Below are 17,620 nucleotides of genomic sequence, written 5' to 3' on the forward strand. Positions count from 1 at the left end.
CAAATAAATTAAATAATAAAATTAAATAATTTATTAATATTGTAACTATAAAAAAGGTGAAAAAAAAATTGTAATAAAATTAACATTAAAATGTTAGTAAACCATAATTAGTAATATAGTAAAAAAAAAAATAGCAACAAGAAACGAAATTCATTAAATAGTAAATGGAAAAGAGGAACAAAAATTGTCGAATTAAAATATAATATATGTATATATATATAATATTAATTTAATGCGTATATAAAATATATTTAGAGAAAAATAATTTTTTTTTAATGTTGTTTTATTTATGAAAAAAAATTAACAATAAGTTAATGTACTATATAAATAATAAAAATTGTTAAATAGTAATAAAAAATAAAATAAAGTAAAATAAAAAAAAATATCAAGGAAAAACCCATTTAGGTAGAAAAAAATTACGAATTATTAAAGTAAACAAAATTATTGGGCGGAAGAAATGTGGAATATATATATAAACATAAAAAATTGAAGAAAATGTAAAAATAATCAATTAAAAAATGCATATTTATAAATGCTTCAAAAAATAGTAATTATATCTGTGTGATTTCGTGATACATAAAACGAAATCAGAAGCATGATAGGGATAGCATTTAGTGAATATATGAAAAATTGCATTTATATATATGTACAAAAAAAATAATACTGATAAAATAAGTGTGAGGCTATAAGGGAATTATAGGAGGATAAAGGCACGGGTACACGGAAGTATAAAGTATACATATGATCACGCAAGCTATACGAAAATGCATAGATTCAAGAGTAAGCTTATTGTTATGCTTTTTATGTATAGTATTGCAACAACAGCCATTGTATATCAAAACTACATATTTATAGCGAATTTATTTAAAAAATATCGAGCATTCGAATGGCTATGTACAGATAAGAATTCGGAGGGGGACTTTTTTTTATGTGTAGCTCAGGAAAATTATATTCATTTCTTGCTAGTCACAGGATTAATTATTCAGTTTATATCAGGTTTTATAGGAGGTATATTAATAAATATATTATCAAAAAAGCGGTATATATCAAAGATTGCCTTTATATTTTTAATAATAGGATGGATGTTACTAAGTATATCATTATCATATTCCAAATATTATATGGACAATTATACAAAGCTGATTATACTTAGTTTGGGTAGTTCACACACACAAATAGCATTTAAAAGGATATCTATATTATTTAATTTAGCATTTATATGTTTTGGTATTGGATCTGACAATTCCTATTTGCCAATTATTTACTATATCAATGAAAGATATCCTATTGATGATAATATAATAAAATCAAAATTAGAAGCATCAGAAGATAAATTAAGTGCATTACGAAATATTTTAAGAAATAAAAATTATATATTAATTAGTGCTATGTCATCTTTAGCTGTTTTAAGTTTATTTGTTGGTAATGTATTAATTATAGCTTTAAATAGATTTGATTCAGAAAATAATGTTATACTTATTATATCTATGTATGTATTGATATGTATAGCTCCATCATTTTTTATATCAAATTTGTTAGATCATAAAAATAATTATAATCAAAATTTAAATACTGAAAATACTATTAAAAATAATGAAAGTAATATAAATGAAAATGAAGATGAAGATGCTGATGATGTTACTTCAATAGTTATATCGAATGATGACGATCTTAATCATAATGTAGTTATGCCTTCAGAGGCACTTATTTCTCATAATGCTATTATTACTCCAAATACTGTTATTTCACCTAATGTAATTACTGCAACAAATATTGTCATTTCAACTGCGACTGATGATATGCTTGCAAATTCAAATACGAGTATCCTAAAGTCTGATATGATTGGTATAAGTCCTATAAGAAATGGAAAAAAAAAAAGAAATAGTTTCGTCCATAATAGTAGTGGAAGTAATACTATAATTAATGATAGCATTGATGTCAGTATTGTTAGTAATGATTTTGCTAGAAATAAACGAAGTGAATCACATAGTAGTACCTTAAATGATTTTTATAAAAAAAAAAATTATACATCTAGATTGTCAGATCCTAGATTTGAAACCCTTAATACACCAAATGACGATATAAATAATACACAAGTTCATAATGTAATAAATATGGATATTGAAAATTATATAAAACAAAATGAAAATAATATAACCCCCAGAAATAAACACTTAAATACGATTTCGTATGGAAAATCGTCAACTCTAAAAGAGAATGAAAAGGATGGTGAAATTGGAAAAATTAAAGAAAGTGGAAAAAATGAAGAAAATGATAAAAATGAAGAAAATAATAAAAATGACGATCAAGCAATGAAAATTATTATTCATCCTTCTGAATCTCTTAATAATGAAATTCAAAAAAAAAATAAATTAAAAAATATAAATTTTGAAATATTTAAAAAACAAGTTGTATCATCCTGTTATATATTTATTGTAATAGAATTCTTTATATTAACATTTAGTAATTTCTTTTTTATGTTATCACTATTTGATATATATGAGAATAGTGTATTTGGAAATACCTTAGATATTTATTCATATATATTACCTTCGAGTTTTATTATCACATTAATATTTGGTATAGTAGCAGATATAATTAGTATTCACAATTTTATCAGTTTTAATTTAATATTAGGAATAATTGTTTTTATATTAACATTCATTTATTATCAAACAATGAGTGTAATTGTTGGATATACATCCTTAATCATATATTTCTTTCATCAAAGTTTTTTTGCCAATCATATGTATATGTATATGTCTACAGTTTTCAAAGAAGAAAATTTTCCCATCTTAATTGGTATCGTTAATATGTGGGCCTCGATTGCATTTTTCCTGTCATACAAAATACACGAGATTCTCAAATATAATAAAAACAAAATGTATGGAAAAATAACTGTAGTAGTTATTATTATTTCTTATATACTCATATTTTTATTTCATATATTACATATTAAGAAAAAAGCTCACTGGGATAATAATGAGTTAGAGTATAAAGAGGCGCAATGTTGCTGCTAAATAATATTACAATTTTTTATTGTGGGTTTAAAACAACTCAGAAAATATTATTGAAGGAACAATATAAAATAATACAAATCCACACGATGAAGAAAACAAAATAAAATTTGAAACACGTTAGTATGCTATTTAAAAGGCATATTTTATATTTGTGTATGTATATATATTTTATGTTATCTTTATTTAAAAATAAAGTGTTTTATGTGTATGTAAATTCGAATAAAATAGATTATCCCGTTACTATGCTTTGTCCGTACATATATATATCATATGAATATGTACCACATGCATATAGCGATGTTTGAAATAATTCGAAAATTTTTATAATTTCATTTATTTTAAATAATTTTTTCGTTCAACGCGATTTTATTTTTTGTATATATATATTACATATATGCATTTTAAACCTGCATTTTTTTTTTTTTTTAATAACATATTTTAATTAACTTGTATAATACATGGCTCAATTTTGTTCAGAAATATAAGCATTTAACATTATTAATTTTTTTGAAAAATATGTACTGTTCATATATTTATAAGCTTAGAATGGGAAAAGCCAATAGTTATTATAAATAGGTGATGTTATTTTTTTTTGAAAAAAATATGATATACATTTTATTATAAAAAATGAGATAATTTTGGTCTAAGCGAGCATGGTCTAGTGGCTATGACGTTCGCCTCACACGCGAAAGATCCCGAGTTCGATCCTCGGTGCTCGTACTTTTGTAAAGGCAGCATAATATTATAATTATATATAATTTGTAGGTTGAAATTATTTATAACATTATTAATGGGTAAGTTGTTATGAGAGGTTTTCCTTGCCTTTTTATTTTCCCTTTCATAATATAATAGCTTTTTTCCGAATAAATAAAATTTACAGTTATTGGAGGCTAAAAAATTAGCTCTTTGAATATGCAAAAATAATTAGCAAAGTGTATATACGCAAATTTTTTACACTAGCAAATGGGTATTATATAGCCCAAAGGCTTAAATGCTATATTATTTATGACTATATAAATATTTTTTTATAGGAAAATTTTATACTTTTTTTTATGCGCAAAATATTTATACTAATTTTGCAATAAAACAATAATAATTTTTTTAATTTTCTTAAGGAATAAAATTTAAAAAAAATTTTTGTATATCCACAAAAAACTAGTACTGGACTTTTTTGGTCCCAGGCGGTCTCGAACCGCCGACCTTACGGTTATTAGCCGTACGCTCTAACCAACTGAGCTATAGGACCTCTACGTGAATACTTAAACGCCATACTATTATTATGCATGTCATTCATATTCTTATTATGGTAATATCAATTTGTAAGGCTTTTGTTTTTATAATGTCGTGCATTAATTCTTAAGGTATAGTACCAAAAAATAAATAAAAAAAATATCATATGCCTAATAATATTTTCCTTAATATATATTAATTTTTTTCAATGGGATATGAATAAAAAATTCCATATGCCTGTGCATTTTTCTTATATTTTACTATATACATTTTTTATTAGTAAGAATAAAATTACTGCTTATTAAATTATAGGGCAAAAAAAAAAAATCAATATTTTCTTGTTGAAGTAAAAAGTGGATATATGTATTAGCTACATTATATAAAAGGGGGCAATTAAAAAACAAAATAAATATATGGAATTTTTCATGTTTATATTATATACATAAATCAACGTACAAAATACGTAGGGCTATTGTTATATTATTTTTTTTATGTTTTATTTCCAATCTTATAACAATAAGAAAATAAATAAAATACATCGGAAAGTTGCATATAAAAAAAAATATAAAAAATTAAAATAATAAAATTAAAAAAAAAAGAAAAAGGAAACAAACTAATTTTAATTACCTTTTTTAACGAATTTTTTAATAAAACGATTTTATAATAAATTTTCCAAATACTTTTAAAAATGAAGCTTAATACAAGTAAGTTATATAAATTATCATACAAATCAATACTTACATATTTTTGTATAATATTATAACATATATTTTGAAATATAAAATATGTAAACTAATAAGAAAATATATATATGAATTATATACTTACAATAATTAATCTATTATGTGTTATATGTATTTATGAGTGTTATGTATAGCATATTATATATATGTATGTATAGGCTTGTGAACAAACATATTTAATACCATTCCAAAAAGTGACACATATCATATGAATTTTATTAACAGTTCATATTCATTTTTTTTTTTTTATTTCTTAATTTTTAGAAATATCATCATCCCGACGAAAAATGAGAAAAGCTCATTTTTCTGCACCAGCAGGTCTTAGGAGGAAAATTATGTCATCTAAATTGTCAAAAGAATTGAGACTAAAATATAATGTAAGTTAATTTTTTTTACTATATAAAAATATGTATAGTATATAAATTCGTTAGCACATGTATATCCATATTTATTATTTTGTATTTACGCAGATTCGTACCTTGCCAATCAGAAAAGATGACGAAGTTCTCATATGCAGAGGACACAATCACGGAAGAGAAGGAAAAGTTGTAAAAATTAATAGAAAGAGATTTAAAATATACGTTGAAAGAGTTACAAGAGAAAAAGTTAATGGAGAATCTACTTTCATAGGTATTCACCCAAGCAATGTTATACTAACAAAACTAAAAATTGACAAAAATCGTAAAAAAGTATTAGATAGAAAAGGAGCAAAAGATACTGCATAAATGCTAAATCACGCCTATATATGCATATATATATTTTTTTTATAACAATAAGCACGAGAAATATATGCGCACGCCATATATATGGGTATATCATAGATACAAAAATGAACAGGCAGCCATAGTATATAAGAAAAAAAAATGTATAGATACATATATTTTACACCCATAGAAAAGGCTTTCATAATTAATCGTTTTAAAATACATTACAACATGCGTGCATTCATTTATATATATATTTGTTTTTTTTTCCATTTCTATAAAAGCCATATTCATTGTTGTGATTTTCAATTTCTTGAAATAAAAAAAATATTAATGATAATATAAAAGACAAACTATATTAATTTTTAATACATTTATATAAATAAAATATATTAAAATACTAAAAAAATAATGTAAATTACAAATTTTATAAAAATTTAATTGTATATTTATATAGGTAATGCATTGGTTACCATGTTGGTATTTTTGTTCTTATAGTTTTGTGCACAATTTTAGTGCCACTTTTTTCACCTTTTTTATAATAGCTATTTACAAAGGAATACAAAAATTCTGACATGTTCATAAAATTTAAATGAATTTGCACAGCCAAAATTGAAAATAATAATTTGGAGTTCCCTTTAATCTAGCTAGCTAGCTAGACAAAATGTACATAAAAAAAATAAATAAAAAATATAATAAAAAAAAAAAAAAATAAATAGGCTAATAACTAAATAAAGTATAAGTGTGTACATAATATATTATATATATACAACCAATGAGAAAATTAAAAAATACTATAAAATAAAATGTATTTAAAAAATATATAAGCGATACAAGACCAAAGATTTTTTAGTCAAAATAATATATTTGTAATTTTATATAATAGACACAAATACGCATGTTCAGGCCTAAACAATAAATATAGCAGAACATTCGAAAAATAACTATTATTTATTCATTTTTTTTGTCAATGTTGTATTTTATTTAAATATGGGAGCAAATCTGTGTGTCCTCCATAGAAAGGTTTTTTTAATTTATATATCCATTGATGTAGATTTGTATCAAACATTTTCCTACTTTAAATAATATATGTTTTATCCATATAAAATATTTCTCTTTTTTTTTTTTATTATGAATAGAAATATGATGAAAACTATAGTGCGCATATTCCCAAAACCCCAAACAAGAAAGCGTATGGTGAACAGCCAAAACCAGGAATAAAGAAATTAAATGAAGAAAACCCCACTAATACTGACGAATTAAAAAAAAATCAGGAAAAAGAAATAAATGATAAACAAAATTTAAAAAATAGTAAAGTTATAAATGATAAAAATTCGATGATTGCCAGTATTAACACATCATCAACATCATCAGAGTCAGCAATGTCAACAGAATCACCAGGATCATCAGTTAATGTGTTAATAAGTAATGAAATTAAAAATAATGTGCGTAAAATAAATTCAATAAATGTTATAGACAACAATGTAAATGGAATAAAAAATTCTAATAGAAGGTCTCGAAGTATTCCTAACATTATAGTCAATAATAAAATAGATCGACCTGAGAATACATCGTTCTTTGGTATGTTGCGTGCAAATACTAACTCGAGTGATATATTAGAGCATGCATTTGAAGAAAATTTGGATACACTAAAAAAAGGAAAAGAGGAGTCACAAGATAATATTTTTGATAAGTTGTTTTCAGAAATTTATGGCATCCATTCTGATGATAATATTGTTGCATTGGATGAGTCGATAGCAAAGTGAAAGACAAAAAATTATGAAAAAAATATGGAAAAATTATATGAGTTTAATATTTATTTCTATTTGTGTGTATAATACATGTTTATATGTGGAAATACCATCATGTAAACTTTTGCATAATAACATAAACTCATAAATATGTTTGCGTCGTATTTAATTTTTTTATAGGGGTGGAAGAATTATATCTACTGAACGGGGCGAAGACTCCAACCAAGCCAATGATAAGGAAAAAGGCTTAAATAATGATGAAAAAAATAGTGAAATAGAAAAAAAAAAAAAAATAACTGAGAAAATTGCAAAAATCATGGAACATTTAAAAGCTGAGATAAATCCCAAATCCATGAACAATGCAAAAACCCAAATCAATGCAAATGTGTCAAAATCTTTAGATAGATCAGTATTTATAAATTATAAAAAAGAAAAGATGCCACCAATACGATCAAATTCTAGTTATTTCAACAACAGTGGGGTGATAATATATCATTAAAAAAGGAAAATAAAAAGGATCTATGAAATCGGTAGCATAATATATGCACAGAAAATAGGGATGAAATGTGTTTTTATATTTATTAGATGTTATTAATTTGGGATGGTGAATAAAAAGTACTGTTCTATATTTATATTATTAATACAAATAATTCATATCACATTTATGTGATTGTAAAGTTTAGCTATAATGTTGATTAAAAAAATGGCGGTAAAACAAGCAGCAAATCAGTATACAGCTTGGTGTGTGAAAAACAAATTATACTAAAAAAAATGTATATAACAATAAAAATAGTGTACATTATAAAGGTAGAGAAACGGTAATTAACCGTTTTCATAACTATATAATTTGTGCTGACCCCAAAATGGATGAGTTATACTTGAAGGGAAAAAATGACATACGCATATAATAAAATATGAAATTTCTTGGAAAAGGAGGCTTCATAAAATATGCGTATGTATTATAAATTTAATTATTTGTTTTGATGTATTATTATTCGTGTGTGCATGGTAAAATGTTAGATCATTTTCCATCCTTTTTTTAATTTGCTACTTCCATATTGTTTTTTTATATTCCTTAACTAAGAAAGAAAAAGAAGCAAAAAATATGCATGTATATGTATGGATGTGCATTTTAGCTGATTCATAAGAATTGAAGACAATACTATGGGTGTTGTTTATATATACTAAATAACATATAAATAATTTAAAATATATATATATTGAATTACATATTTTTTGTTTGGGGTTTGAAGGAAAGGTGTTGTAATAATTGTTATTATTAAAATGGCTTTTATTTAATTTAATTTTTTTATTTAATTTCATTTGTTCTTGAATAAAATAGTTTATATTTTGACTAATATAATTTTCAAGAGGTATAGGATTAAAGTTATGAATATGTTCATCATTTAAAAATGTAGAAATAGAATCAATAGATGTAAAATCGATATCACATTCTGTTTCCTTTTCCTTTTCTTTTTCCATAAAAGATATATTTTCTATATTTGGTTTATATAACTTTTCAAAAGTATTTAAAAAATCTTTTTCATAATTTTTCATTTCATTGTATATATCTATTAGTGTGTTTTTTTGTTGTTCATTTTTTTCTTCAGCTTTTTGAAAATCTGAAAAGTTATTAAAAAAACTGTCATCCTCAAAGTTGTCATTTTTTTCAACTTTCGAATTTATTGCTTCTTCATCATTTTGATTTATTTGGACTTGTTCATTTGATTGCTGTATGGAATTTGATTTAGTATGATCAGAATTTTCTAAGGTGTTGTGTTTGTTTTCTAAGTCTGGAGTGTTATCAATGTTAGAGGATTCTTTAGGATTTTCCAAATTCTCAGGAATATTTTGAAGTTTATTATCACTGGATTCAGATTGAATATCCTCGGTTATGTTTTCTTTTTGTATAACCTGAGAATGTGTTTGGGTTTCATTATTTGTTTCACATTTTAAATCCATTGAATATTCTTTTTCGCAATTGTGTAGGAGATACCTCTTTCAAAAAAAAAGGTCTGAGAAGAAAGTGACAAATAAATTTTAGTGACAAGCTTAGCAAGAATATTCCCTCGTCCAATTTCGTTACTGTATGCTAATTTATAGGTATTGATTTGAGCTACAAAGGTATATAAAATTATGATGTTAAATAGTGTTATTTGTTTTTTAAGGGAAAAAAAAATAAATTAACAAAAATAGAATAAAGTATATTTTTTCATTTTATGTTATTTAACTATTTTTATAATTTTTTTTTTATATAAATTTTAAAGGGTCCTTATTAATGAATACTATTATGCTGTATATATTTTTTGGGAATATAAGGGATGAAATAAAATTGAGTTTTTTTTTTTTTTTTTCGAAATAAAAAAAATTTATAAAGCCATAATTTATAAATCATGAAACACATAAAATATTGCGATGTTTTAAAACACATTTGATTTATGAAAAACGACAAAAAAAAGATTCAAACTTTTTTAAAAAAATTTAATAAACATCCCAAATGACGCATTCAATCTATATTCTCTAAACGATGATAACCAACAAAAAAAAAAAAAAGAATAAAAGAAGAAAAGAATAACAAAGATATTGGTATATTATATTCTTTGTGTAAAAATAAAACAAAATTATGAAAAGCAATCTTTGTATTATACTAATATTTTTTGTTTATGTTATAAATAGAACATACTGTTTTAATAATGTTATAATAAATAATACCAGATTTTTATCTAAAGAAAATCATTTAAAGATTAGAGAATATAATTCAAACAACTATAATAAGGATGAGATAAGTTTACCAGAACATTTGACTCTTAAGGATACGTTAGGTTATGTATCCACACTTTTGGAAGTTGACGAATATGATGAAAGTTCTCAAAAGCGAATACCATTAACTGTTGATGGGAGTGTGGAAAATGAAAATGAAAATGAAATGATGTCTTTTGCAAGTAATACATACAATTCTGATAAGAATAATAATGGAATGGGAAATAATCGGACAGGAACAGATAATGTAGAATATGATAACCCAAATAATAATGAAGATGAAAATGAACGAAAAAAATTATTTGATCTAGCTATGGAATTAAAAGATGGATCAAAAAATCGAAAACAAGATATACAAAAAAGTATAAAAATATTTGAAAAATTAATAATGAATAAAAAAAAAGATGAAATAACTTCTTTATCATATTATGAATTAGGAAAAATATATTTTTTTGGATATAAAAATTATTTTTTTGCTTATAAAAGAAATATAAAATTAAGTTTATATTATTTAAAAAAGTCTAGTGAAATGAAAAATCCGGGGGCTTTCCATTTTTTAAGTTTTATATATTTTTTTGAATTTAACAGAAAGCCAAATAATGAAATAGTAGAAGAGATTGAAGAGGGAAGAAAGAAAAAGGGTGTAAATAACCATAAGAAAAAACCAAATGATGAAGTAAAAATAAGAACACATTTTATTAAAAAGGCAATCGAATATGAAATAGAAGGTTGTTTATTAAATTACACACCTTCTATTTTAGCAATGGGATATAGATATTTATATGGTATACATTTAAAAAGAAATTGTGAAAAATCAAAAGATTATTATAAATTAATAGCTGAAAATGTAATGAATTCAGATTATATTAACATTCCTTTATCTGATCTTGATTTATTAAACAAAGGTAATATAAATATTCATAATGAAATTAGTAATTTAAAAAATAATGAAGAAGAAATTTTAGAATTTTTAAAGGAACAAATTAAAGGTGGTGATGTTATGGCAATGTATGACCTTGGAAAAAAATATAAAGATGAAAAAAATTTTACTCAAGCCTTTGAATATATAAATGAGGCATCAAAAAAAAATAATATATTAGCTTTAAAAGAGTTGGGAATAATATATTTGTATGGTTATGGCACTGAAAAGGATATTAAAAAGAGTATTGAAAACTTTTCTAAAGTAAGTTTTGCATATATGTGGTGTTAGCCGATTAATGAAAGGGATAGAAGTAATATAGAGTTTTCCTTAATATGCATTCTTCATTTTTTTTCTAACCATTTTTTCTCTAAATATTTGTTCCCTTCATAGGCAGCGGAAGCGGGAGATGTCGAGTCGAAGTGTTACTTGGGATACATTTACTACTTTATTGATGGTTACCGAGATTTAAAATTGTCACTAAAATATTTGACCGAAGCAGCAAACCATGATCATGCAGAAGCTCTTTTTTTTCTCGCAGAGATAATTTTAGATATTTCAGTAAAAAAAAGACAAATTTCCGATAATGTATATAAAATAGTATTTAAATTATATGAGCATTCAGCAGATTTAGGATATGTTCAGGGATATTTTAGAGAAGCACAATTATATGAAATTGGAAAAGGTATTAAAGAATCTTGCTTGAATTCAGCCCTTTCCTACAAATTCGTTGCTGAAAGTACCCCATGGGCCAACGAAATACGTCAAGGTACTGTCGACTTCTGCATTGGCTTCTACATAACTGTGTGTATATATTTGTGAAAACTTTTGCGTCACTCTAACATTTACATTTTCCAACATTTTCCACCATTTTTAGGCATGAACTACTATATAGAAAAGGACTTTATAAAGTCGTTTTACACATATGCGTTGGCTGCATATGAGGGATATGAAGTAGCCCAAAGCAATTTCATATACATATATAAAAATAATAATTTAAAAAATTATGTTAAACCTGAAAAGGTTATGCACGTGTTACACTTATTGTATAGCCAAGGGAATTACAAAACTTTATATGAAATGGGAGAAATATATAAAGAACAAAATAAACAAAACTTATCGATATATTACCATAAAATGGGATTAAATAAGGGGGACCTCAGAAATCTTCTCCCTTTATCATATTATTATGAGCAAAATAAGGATAATGATAGGTAAGTAGTAAAACAAAATGAAAATAAAAGTTTTGATAAAGCATTATGTTATTTCTCTTTTTTTTTTATGGAATTTGTGAGATGTACCTTCATATGTTATGCCATTTTTACTACCACACCTTTTTGTAGGGCGCTAAAATATGTAAGCTACTTCATAAAGCAAACCGGAAGAGAACAAGAATCGAATGATACAAAAATGGAAAAAATAAAAAGTATACTTGACAAATCATTGCTATACTTTAGAAAATATAAGTTATTTTTTAAAACGTTTTATAACACAAAAAAAAAAGAAAAAAAAAAAGGAACTTAATTGTATGCAAAATGGAGACTAAAAAAGGGAAAGAGAATAAAGCAACTACTACAATTTCGTAGTCTCTTTTAATATAATTAGCAATATATAATTCATATATACATTGCATTTTTTAATGTTTTATTTATATTCCCTTGCTTTTATTTGTTTATTATTTTGCTCATTATTTATGTCTGATAAATTTCGACAGTGGCAATATGATTACTTTTTTCAAAACAAGAAAAAAATATATAATTTTTTTCATATATGCATGTCAAAATAAACTAATTTTGTTTTTCGTGTTTTTAATAAGCTATATGTGTGCACGAGCATATAAATATTTCTTCGTCTTAAACTTTTTATTTTTTAATCTTTTATTATTTTACTACCCATTTAATGGATTAGCTTTATGTAGTTTGCTCATGTTTGGTGATAATTTTCTTTCGACGTTTCCATTTCTGAGGGGGCATAAATATAATTATCACAAGAATAGTTATTCGAATTTAAACTATCATCTTCTTTTTCTTCTTCTTCTTCTTTACTTTTTTGAATGGTTTGATGATCTTTATCGCTTAGCATATTTTTGGTCTCATTAGCTTTTGATAGATCATTGTGTTCATCTTCTTTATCATTTTTGATTTTTCTTGAAATATTAATTATATCATTATATGGGAACTTTATAAGGGAATAAAAATTTGTCATTTTTTTTTTATCATAATAATTATATGGGAATTGTGGATATTGATAATAAAATAATTGTGGATATTCATCAAAATGAAGATTATCAATTTTTTTTAATTCTTCATTTGGTATTATATTGTTTTCGTTTTTATTTTGGACATTAATTTTATCAACTAGCCATTTACAATCAATATCATCATTTATTATTTTAGTCACTATTTTATTTTCTAATACTTGTTCAGGTATATTTGTTATATTTGTTTTTATATTTTGGGTTGTTAAAAATTTTGCCCATTCATATAAAATTGTTTTCATATTATCTTTTTTTAATATTCTTATTTCTTCATTTTTAAAAATTTGAAATCTATTTAGTAACATTTTTTGCAGTTCCAAAAACCGCAAATTTGTTACCATTAAAAAATGGGAGTTAGATCTAAACATTATTTCGTGAAATTATTCGAACCATCATGGAGTTTTATCTATAATACACTGTCTACCCTGTTTTGTCAGAATATATTTGTGTATTTATTTTTCTTTATCAAAAAAATGTTACTTCATTTTAGGATAAAAAACTTTCTACTAGCTCAAGAAAAAGCCAAGAAAAAATTCCACTCAAATCGATTCCAAAAACAGTGGGAACAGATTTCTGCAAAAAAAAAAAAGTGAGAAAACGTAATGAAGATTTAAATTAGTAAAGCATAAGATATTGTGTGTAGTAATAATAAATGGTGTGCATATCTCGGATATATTTTCTATATTTTTTTAATTTTACATGAAAAAATTGGACATAACTATTTGTGTATGTAAAAACATAAACAAAAGGACTTAAGTGTGGATTAACTTGTGGAAGCCACTCAAGAAGGCACCGAATATATATTATAAATTTGTATATCCTGAAAATAAAAATACACAAATATATTTGATAAAGTTTACAAAAACATTTTTCAAAAAAAGGGAGCATATACTATAGATGAATTATCTATGCATAAATGAGGTGTCTACGGTTGGCTTGGTTGTTTTACCTTACGAAATGTAATAATGGTAATCTCAAAAATGTTAATTTTTTAAAAAAAAATCTATAAAAAATTAAAAAAGTAATATTTACATCGCAATCATACTATTATATATTCACAGATTCTGTTCATCTTTTTCTCATTTTTTATAAGCAAAAAGTGTGTGTTATTATATGTTTTATTTTAATACCTAATAGACGCAGGGATAACAAAATATCTAAACAGAAATAGTTTATTGTTGATTATTAAATTCTGCATAAAAAGGAAGTAGCATGTTATATATACATATGTATGTGTGTGACTAAGTACAAAGTTTATTATTTATTTCGCTATGTTTCGCTATTAATATTTTAGCTAGCTGTTCATTCAGCTATGTTATTAGCTAGCCGTTTATGTCCTTATTATTTTTTTTTGTTATAGTTACCTGAATTGTATTGTGAAGATAAATACTTGATTTAACTTTCTGTATTTCCTTAATATTTTTAATAGCTTTATTACGAGGGGTTAATAATTGATATTTCTTAGTTTTCTGGGAATATAAAATATAGGCTTTATATGCTGATATATTGACCTTTTTACCTTTTATATTTCCAGGTAATAAAAAGAATATAATAAACAAAATATAGATAAAATTAAAAGGCATCTTTTTCAAAACAGAAAAAAACAAGGGGGAATATGTTTATGCATGCATATATATATCAGAATAAAAAAAAAAGGTGAACAAATACATGTGTTACATTAAACTTTGTTTTTTTCTAATCATGGAACAGCGAAAATATTCCTAACATTTTTATTTTCCATAAATGTTTTTAATTTTTTTCTCATCATTTTACTAGTTCGCTACTTATATTTGTGGCCATATACATATATGTATGTATGAATGTACATATTTTTTTTACTCATAAAATAAGCCATTGAATATTAGAAATAGGAAACAGAGAATATTCTCGTATATGTATAATAGATCGATTTTAAAAAAGTAAATGAATTTTAAAAAATATTTTATTAAGTTACCCAGAGCATGGGGATATGCATATGTGTATAACCGTTAACTTCACCAAAAAAAAAATAAATAAAAATAAAATAAAACAAAATAAAACAAAATAAATATGTATTATGAACAAGTTCGCCATATATTAAACAAAAAAACATATGATATATAAAACTACTATTTCGATATGTTCCCATGGAAGAATAACAAAGTGTATATATGCCACACATATTATTGGTTTGTATAAAAAACAGTAATAAATTTCCTTAGCAGAATGAACGATAATTTATATAATGAAAAAATCTTCCTGCTCTTGTTAAAGAAGTATCAAAATTTGTTAAGTCCATATCACTTATAACAATAACACTTAAGTTATTATTTTTTTTTTTTTTTATTAGTTCTTGATGTTTTTCTTTATAAATTTTTTCTAGCTTTTTAATATCAAAATATATATGTTCGGACATTTTTTTTTTTTTTTTTCCTTTTTTTTTTCTCTCTCTTTCTTTTTCTGTATTATCTGAGAAATCATTATTATCACTGAATTCGGAAAAAGAAAAACTGGGATCATCTTGGTTATTATGCATAGGTATATTTTTCTTCTTACCTTTTTTACAATTTTGTTGATTTGTTTGAGGGTTTATTGTACTATCATCTGAGCTTGCTTCGAAGCTATTTTGGCTAGTTGTTTTGTACTTGTTAGAGGTATCATTGTCTACACTATCCAGGCATAGCAGTAGAGTGGCCAACAATCTACTGTTACAATTTCTATTAGCTTCATCAATTATTGACGAATTAATATTTTCCTTGGGATTTTTTGTATCATTCTTTGCTATTATATCAATACCATCGATGACCAAACAAACATTTTTTGAAACACATCTCAAAACTCGATGACACTTTTTAAAGACGTTAACAATATTTCTTTCTGTTTCACTGAAATATAAACCAAATAATGTATTTAAGTTTACAAAATGAATATAAAAATTTTGAAAACTTTTTAAAAAATTAATAAAAATATTTCTATTTAATTTTTCACAATTATATATAAATATCCTTGTATGATTTTCTAAATTATAAAAATCTAATAGAGGTTTATTTTCTATATTTAATAAAGAAAAAATGGACAATATATTTTGAAAAAATTCATTCCTTTGTCTAACTAATAAAATGTTATTTTTTATTTTTATTTTTTCTTCATTATATATACTTTCCCTTTGTTTAGATAAATTTGATTCATCATTATTACTAAAATAATAAGTTGTATAAAATTTATTTTGAGAAGACACATGTTTATAGTTAAATAATTTTAAGCTATTAGAATATGATTTATTTTTTATTATGTGAAAAATGCTAGATTTTTTCTTTCCTTTTTTTAGTACACTCATTGCAGTATCAACTAAAGCTTGATCATTTTTACTCTCAAGAATGGTAACTATAATAAAGTATAGAATGTTTGAATTATTAAAGAGTTTTAATTTATCTTTTATATCATCTTTCTGTAATGATGTATAATTTAGTAGTAATGATAACAAGTGCTCGTTAAAATTTATAGTACAAATTTGGAGAGCTTTAAAAGTGGATTTTAAAAAGTTAATTTTTATCAAGTATCTCAAATCGGTATTATATCGAATTTTGCAATAAGTATAAACAGAATATATATATGAGTATTTATTTTTTTGGGAATTTTTTTTGGGATTTTTTTTGACATTTGGTGGGATGACTATTGCATATAGATTCTTTCTCTTGTTGAATATCATCGATAAGTTATTATCCTTTTTTACTACAATACAATTTCTTATAATTTCCTCTTTTTTTACATTTAAATTATTGCTTAGAAATAATTTTTTTCCAACGTAACTAAAAAGGATTGTGTTTTCTTTATATTCATCAGTAGGTTTATTACAAGTTGTTTCTTTTCCATACATAGAATTCACAATTTTATTATCATTGGGTTTTTGTAAATTTTCACTCTCTTTCTCATTTTTTACATCGTTGTTTCTCCATTTTGTAGTTTCATATCCATTTCTTACTTCATCATATTGCTCACGTTTTTCACATTTTTCTTGGCTTGTTAAATCGGCGGATTCTTTAATTTTGTATAAAAATATATTGCAAACATTTTTGAGGTTCTCAAAGTTTATCGCAGCTTTTTCTTTCTCCATTAAATTTGTATAAAAGAGAAAAGGAAGTGAAAGAAAAAAAAAAATGAAAAATGCAATTTCGTTACATGGTTATAGGAAAATATAAAGTATTACATATTATATGCGCATAGCATAATAGCTATTTTTTTTTTTTTTTTTTTTTG

General features: G+C 23.8%; 8 protein-coding genes and 2 non-coding genes across 10 annotated transcripts; 5 read left to right on the forward strand and 5 right to left on the reverse strand.

Moving 5' to 3' along the window:
- Positions 1-764: 764 nt before the first annotated feature.
- PVVCY_0401130 (major facilitator superfamily-related transporter, putative) lies at positions 765-3,020 on the forward strand (the record flags this gene model as incomplete). Its single annotated transcript, XM_008627728.1, has 1 exon — positions 765-3,020. One exon carries the CDS (start codon positions 765-767, stop codon positions 3,018-3,020), a length of 2,256 nt encoding a protein of 751 aa, XP_008625950.1.
- A 647-nt stretch (positions 3,021-3,667) lies between these two features.
- Positions 3,668-3,740, forward strand: PVVCY_0401140. Its single transcript has one exon. It is a non-coding gene; the product is annotated as a tRNA-Val (tRNA).
- A 452-nt stretch (positions 3,741-4,192) lies between these two features.
- PVVCY_0401150 lies at positions 4,193-4,266 on the reverse strand. The gene has a single exon. It is a non-coding gene; the product is annotated as a tRNA-Ile (tRNA).
- A 672-nt stretch (positions 4,267-4,938) lies between these two features.
- On the forward strand, positions 4,939-5,718 carry PVVCY_0401160 (60S ribosomal protein L26, putative; the record flags this gene model as incomplete). The annotated part of the gene is made up of 3 exons (XM_037634961.1): positions 4,939-4,954; positions 5,258-5,370; positions 5,464-5,718. The coding sequence occupies 3 exons, from the start codon at positions 4,939-4,941 to the stop codon at positions 5,716-5,718; spliced, it is 384 nt and encodes a 127-aa protein (XP_037490150.1).
- A 969-nt stretch (positions 5,719-6,687) lies between these two features.
- Positions 6,688-7,947, forward strand: PVVCY_0401170 (conserved Plasmodium protein, unknown function; the record flags this gene model as incomplete). Its single annotated transcript, XM_037634962.1, has 3 exons — positions 6,688-6,720; positions 6,837-7,459; positions 7,629-7,947. The coding sequence occupies 3 exons, from the start codon at positions 6,688-6,690 to the stop codon at positions 7,945-7,947; spliced, it is 975 nt and encodes a 324-aa protein (XP_037490151.1).
- A 548-nt stretch (positions 7,948-8,495) lies between these two features.
- Positions 8,496-9,410, reverse strand: PVVCY_0401180 (conserved Plasmodium protein, unknown function; the record flags this gene model as incomplete). The annotated part of the gene is made up of 2 exons (XM_037634963.1): positions 8,496-8,527; positions 8,678-9,410. 2 exons carry the CDS (start codon positions 9,408-9,410, stop codon positions 8,496-8,498), a joined length of 765 nt encoding a protein of 254 aa, XP_037490152.1.
- Positions 9,411-10,071: 661 nt separating this feature from the next.
- PVVCY_0401190 (ubiquitin-protein ligase, putative) lies at positions 10,072-12,651 on the forward strand (the record flags this gene model as incomplete). The annotated part of the gene is made up of 4 exons (XM_008627725.1): positions 10,072-11,391; positions 11,521-11,896; positions 12,005-12,341; positions 12,471-12,651. 4 exons carry the CDS (start codon positions 10,072-10,074, stop codon positions 12,649-12,651), a joined length of 2,214 nt encoding a protein of 737 aa, XP_008625947.1.
- Positions 12,652-13,050: 399 nt separating this feature from the next.
- PVVCY_0401200 (conserved Plasmodium protein, unknown function) lies at positions 13,051-13,752 on the reverse strand (the record flags this gene model as incomplete). The annotated part of the gene is made up of 1 exon (XM_008627724.1): positions 13,051-13,752. One exon carries the CDS (start codon positions 13,750-13,752, stop codon positions 13,051-13,053), a length of 702 nt encoding a protein of 233 aa, XP_008625946.1.
- A 118-nt stretch (positions 13,753-13,870) lies between these two features.
- Positions 13,871-14,967, reverse strand: PVVCY_0401210 (conserved Plasmodium protein, unknown function; the record flags this gene model as incomplete). The annotated part of the gene is made up of 5 exons (XM_008627723.1): positions 13,871-13,957; positions 14,084-14,204; positions 14,334-14,387; positions 14,515-14,576; positions 14,749-14,967. The coding sequence occupies 5 exons, from the start codon at positions 14,965-14,967 to the stop codon at positions 13,871-13,873; spliced, it is 543 nt and encodes a 180-aa protein (XP_008625945.1).
- A 614-nt stretch (positions 14,968-15,581) lies between these two features.
- Positions 15,582-17,477, reverse strand: PVVCY_0401220 (conserved Plasmodium protein, unknown function; the record flags this gene model as incomplete). The annotated part of the gene is made up of 1 exon (XM_008627722.1): positions 15,582-17,477. One exon carries the CDS (start codon positions 17,475-17,477, stop codon positions 15,582-15,584), a length of 1,896 nt encoding a protein of 631 aa, XP_008625944.1.
- Positions 17,478-17,620: the final 143 nt, after the last annotated feature.

The sequence above is a fragment of the Plasmodium vinckei genome (genome assembly GCF_900681995.1).
Source record: "Plasmodium vinckei vinckei genome assembly, chromosome: PVVCY_04".
Lineage (NCBI taxonomy): Eukaryota > Apicomplexa > Aconoidasida > Haemosporida > Plasmodiidae > Plasmodium > Plasmodium vinckei.